General features: G+C 46.2%; 1 protein-coding gene across 1 annotated transcript in view; it reads right to left on the bottom strand.

Moving 5' to 3' along the window:
- Window positions 1-3,333, bottom strand: part of LOC111742157 (NADH dehydrogenase [ubiquinone] flavoprotein 3, mitochondrial-like) — an 8,010-nt gene extending 4,677 nt beyond the window's left edge. The window contains exon 1 of the mRNA XM_023532682.1: window positions 3,192-3,333. Within this exon, the coding sequence (XP_023388450.1) occupies window positions 3,192-3,333 (142 nt within the window). The remainder of the gene's footprint in view (window positions 1-3,191) is intronic.
- Window positions 3,334-5,454: the final 2,121 nt, after the last annotated feature.

The following is a 5,454-nucleotide window of genomic DNA, read 5'->3' on the forward strand; positions in this document are numbered from 1 at the left end:
AGCCAAAAAAGTAGAAACAATCCAAATGGCCATCAACTGGTGAATGAATAAACTAATATAGTAAATCTGTATAATAGAATCACTCATTCTTAGAAGGGAACCAAATACTGATACATGCTACAACATGGGTGGAACCTTGAAAACATTATGCTAAATGAAAGCAGCCAGACACAACAGTCTACACATTGTATAGTTCCATTTATGTAAAAAGTCCAGAGTAGGCAAATTCATGGAGATAGAAAGCATATTGATGTTTTCCCAGGGCTGAGTTGGGGAATGGGAAGTGATTGCTAATGTATGAGGCTTCTTTTAAGGGTGATAAAAGAGTTGCGGAATGAGATAGTGGTGATGGTTGCATAACTATATGAATATTCTGAGATAACTGAACTCTATATTTTAAAAGGGTGATTTTTATGTTATTTGAATCATATCTCAATAAAAACAATAATGAAATGTGAACCCACAAATCTACCACCCAGGTTGAGAAATAGGAAGTCACCAGTGGACAGGAAGACATGCAGACATGGAAATGACTGTCATGAAGGAAGAAATTTTTTATAATCATTGGTTCCTGGAAACAAGAGGCAAAGCACAGCATGCAGGGCCACATGGAGAAGCACCAGGGTCAGTCAGAAGATGGAGTGAGGAGAAAATGTGGGCAATAGCTTGTGCTGTGGTTTCTGTGGGAAGAACAGGAGAAGCAGGGTAAGGAACTTAGGATAGGGTAGTTTCAATAATCTCACTTAGCTCTGTAACATAGCGGCTGTCTCCGCTTCTGGTATCTGACCTTCAGGTGATTAGTGTGGGTGGATAGTGACCATCAAGTAAGAGAGCCCATAAAGGAAGTGGTTGGTGTGTGGGTTCTGGGTTGGTTGGTTTGTATTTGAAAGGTGCACTTACAGGTGAGTTGTTGCTATCTAGTAAATAGCTGGACCAGGGAGGTGCAGTCCCTCTGGGGTCAGCAAGAATGTCCAAACATCAGAAATACAGACAATAAATGATTCATACCAGGGTCAGAGTGCCACTGCCAGCATTCTGAATGTAGAGCGCTGGGGGCCCCCACCTAACCATCTGTTTGGCCAAATATTTACATTCTCACTTGTGCCTGGCACCCCCACTCCAGCCTTCTTTTGAGGTATAGCTGGAGCAGTCCCCTGGGAATGGAGTGGAAAGGGGCTTCTGAACACTGTCATTAGCCCCAAAGTGCAGAGGGCTCTGGGGTTGCCAGTGCCAGAGAAAGTTGAGTGGTGGTGAGTGGGGTGGGGAGAGTGATCAACCTTGTTTTAAATTGCCCATTCATGGTGGTAATAACAGCAGACTGACTTTTAGTCAGTGTGATATTGTGATTTATAATAAGAAATATACATTTGGTCTTTACTCCCATTTGTGGCAGAGGGCTCCTAAAACCCTTGTAGATTCATAAGTGATAAAAGCACTAGGAGCATCTTTTGTTCTATTGAGATGATTCTAAGTGGGCTCCTGGACTCTTGAATGGGGGCTGGTCACCAGAAAGACCAAACCATGATTAGAGTTCTTCCTAAAGGTTCTCCTCCTCTTCTACTTCTCCAAAGAGGGGAGAGAGGCTGGAATCGGAGTTAAGAATTGATCATGTCTACAGGAGGAAATCTCCATGAAAATTCCAATAGCATGGGTTTTGAGGAGTTTCTAGGCTGGTGAACAGGTGGAAGTTCGTGGAGAACGGCCTGCCTGAAGAGGGCATGGAAACTCTGCACTCCTTCCACATGCCTTGCCTTATGCATCTCTTCCACTTGGATGTTCATGTGTATCTTTTATTATATCTTTTAATAAACTGGTAAACATAAGTAAGTGTTACCCTGTATTCTGTGAGTTGTTCTAGCAAATTAATTGATCCCAAGGAGGGGGTCATGGGAACCTCCCATCCATAGCTGGTTGGTTAGATGTGTAGGTAATAACCCGAGTTTGTGACTAGCTTATGAAATGGGGGAGGAATGGGTTGGCACAGTTTTGTGAGACTGAGATCTTACACTCTCTCCAGGTGGATAGTGTCAGAACTGAGTTAAATTTTAAGACACCCAAGTGGTATCACAGGGAATCGCTTGTTGTGGGGGAAAATCCCTATATATTTGGTGACCAAAAGTGTCAGAAGTAAGTGTTCTGTGTAAGTAGTAAAGGAGACTCATAGGAAGGAGAAAAACTGAGTTTTATTACTGTTTTAATTTTTCTACACATAGTACACTCTCTTATTGCCTGAAGCGGGGCCTCCCAGCTGAGCTGTGTACCAGGCCCCACCCCAGAGGGCCTTGGACATCCTGCTTCTCTCAGGAGAAGACAGAGTCCCAGGGACAGAGCCCAGAGGCTCAAGTGGAGCTGCCAGAAGGAGCCACCCTCCTGCCGGGAGGGGTCAAACGCCCCTACTCTCAGCCCTGCCTCCTCCCACACAGACCTCATCTTTGTATGAAAGGAAGCAACTCTAGGCAAAATGTGAATTAAAAACATGCCGCTGCTCCAGAAAAAAAATTAAAAATATATAGGCCTTTCAACTTGGTGTGCCTCTGGCTTTCAGGCTCCTGCGGCACTCTGGTGGTCGGGCGGGGGGGTGGCGGTGGGGGGAGGAATCTCTTGTTATTCCCTTACTGGCTTTCAATTTGACTGTCTCGGGTCTGCTAACTCAGGCGCCTTTGAATTTTTGCTCTCCACCTACCAAAGTTTAATTGCTGCTGTCTTTTCTCCCCTTCTCCCCATCTCTACAAATTTATGATTAAAAAAAAAAAATCTTCGATATAGTTTTAATGGAGTTTCAGGAGGGAGCAAACTTAGATAAATGTATTTAATCCTCCATTGGAAACCAAAAGAACCTTTAGGAATTATTTTTTTTTATAAACATTCTCACATCTCTAACTCTTCTCTGGAGCATTTTTGAAGCAATAGATGCTAAGCTAGAAGGAATGCAGTGCATGAAGATTTTTTAATTTATGGCAATTGAAATTGCTTATTTATCAACTTGAATCCTGAGTGACCTGTTCACTAGATAAGCAGAGGGGTGGTGAGGCAGTTTACGTGCGGGAGGGCGGGATCTCCTGGGACCACAGGCCATGTGCTCAGAGCATTGCACATCTCAGAAAAAGGGAAGGTGGTCCTTTTTATTGGTCCTCAGAGAGCCCCACCATGCTCACCCTCTCCATTCTAACTCCCCTGTTGCCCTTGTCTACCATCAGCCTTTAAGGCATAAATTAGATCATATTTTACTCCTGCTTCAAACTCTCCAGTGCCTTCTAATTTCACTCCAAAATATCCAAATGTTCCACCATGAACCACACAGCTTTGTGTGATCTGGGCTCTGGCTCCCGCCATTCTCCTTACTTCTCCTTATACATTGTGCACCAGGCATACTAGTTGTTCCTCCAAGAGGCCAAGGTTATCCCGCCTTAGGGCTCCTAACTCAGGGCTCCTGCACAAGCTGCCCTTGGCCAAGAGGGCTTTGCTATAGCTCCTTTTCTGGGATGGCACCTCCACCCTCTTGCCTCAGGTTGAAGGTCTGTCCTGGTTGCCTTCTCCTTCTGGGTCACTCTGGTGGCTCCCTCTGGTGGCTCCTGCCTGCTGCATGTGAGGCTGGGCCCAGCCTGTGTGTTGGTGTCCCAGCTAACATCTGCTTACACGAGTAAGGAAGCTACATCCAGATTGCAGCATCCACAGCTAGTGTGAAGGGGAGCTAACATGAGTCCATATATAGTGGATCAGCTCAGTCATCTATTAAATGAACTAAGTGTTGGCCCATAAAACTTTAGGGAGGACTCGTCAAAAGGCCTGGTGCAGCCCTTGGAAGGGCCACCTGGTGAAATGATTTAGGCACGTACAGTACTGGGCTTGAGCTCAAGCTCTGTCACTTCCTTGTGTTACAATGATCAAGTCATTAAACTTCTTTAAACCTCAGTTTCCTCACCTGTAAAATGGGGATAAAAAGAGCAATCATCTCACTGGGCTGTCGTGGCAGGCATTAGGGGCTGCACTGGTGATGCTCTGTGGCTGCTTCTGGCACATAGAAACCCAATACACAAGCGATCATTGACCCCAAAATTTTCAAGAAGGTACAGTTGGTGAGCACAGAGCTGTGGCCTGACCTGGCTGGTAGAAAATGTGTGTCAAGAACTGATGGTGGAGACAGGACTTGGGGAAGGCACACTGAATGTTCTAGAGCAGGAGCGCTAGGGAATAAGAGTTGAGTTTTAGTACCCAGTGTTGGTTGGGGTTTCTAGAGAAGATGAGCTCAGGCACCAGATGTGCAGGTCACCAGCCACCAGGTACATTCCCTGACTCCACTTGAACACTTGTGGCCAGACTTTGCTTCCCCACTTAGACTGACCTTCAGAGACAGGCCTCTTTTCTGGGGCTGCTTGGCAGGTAAGTTTCTTAATGTACACAGAGAGCTGATGCTGGGTTTATGCACATCTCCCTGGTGGGTTCAGTTAACATGTCAGTCAGCTGGGACTCAATCAAAACAGCAGAACTAACTGCCGCAACCTTGGTGATATGGGTGTCTTGCTGGAGAAGTTGGTGGCCTTAGTCATAGAGCTAAAGCTACATCTGGACTGGAGAAGGATCCAGGAAGATGCAGCAGCCTCAGCCCAGCCGTGGATGCTGATGAGGTGAGTGAGCAAGTTAGTGACAATAGGTGGGTGCTGCCCCTCCCTTCTGAGTGTAAGCAACAAAATGGTCACTGCTGTGCTTCTGCTGTTCATATCTTGTGCAGGGTATCACCTGTGGCCCATCCTAACCAGAAGCACCAGGGAAAGGAATTCCAGGAAACAGAGGTCAGGCAAGCCAAGCTGACAGTCACCACAATTAGCAGGAAGCAGCCATTCAGGTGCACGTTGAAATGCCTGCTGAGGAGACCATGTCTGTACCTGCACAGGTGTGAAGTCCTTGTGAAGTACCTGGGCTACTTGTCTATGAATGCTCTGGTGGTCAGCACTCAGCACCTGATGCCTGGCTAAGGAGAGCCTGGAGCCACCATCAGTAACCAGGAGCACAGGAGAAGTGCCATGATGCTGGGCTGGGCCAATGGCACTCTGATTTTCAGAAAGGGGAATATTTTGGGCTGAATGTTTGTGTTCTCCCCAAATTCTTATGTTGAGATTCTAATCCCCAATGTGATGATATTAGGAGGCGGGGCCTTTGGGAGGTGATTAGGTCATGTGTGGGATTAGTGCCCTTGCTTTCTCTCTGCCATGTGAACACACAAGAAGACAGCTGTTCTTGAATCAGGAAGTGAGCTCTCACCAGATACAGGATCTGCTGTCACCTTCATCTTGGATTTCCAGCCTCTAGAACAGTGAGAAATAAATGTTTGTTGTATAAGCCACCCAGACTATGGTATTCTGTTACAGCATCCTGAGCTGACTGAGACAGAGAAGGAGGCAGATTTCATATACACAGACCAGAGAGCTGTGGTGCATCCTTAGTGAGGCTGTAGAG

This window comes from Pteropus vampyrus, unplaced genomic scaffold (assembly GCF_000151845.1).
Source record: "Pteropus vampyrus isolate Shadow unplaced genomic scaffold, Pvam_2.0 Scaffold87, whole genome shotgun sequence".
NCBI lineage: Eukaryota > Metazoa > Chordata > Mammalia > Chiroptera > Pteropodidae > Pteropus > Pteropus vampyrus.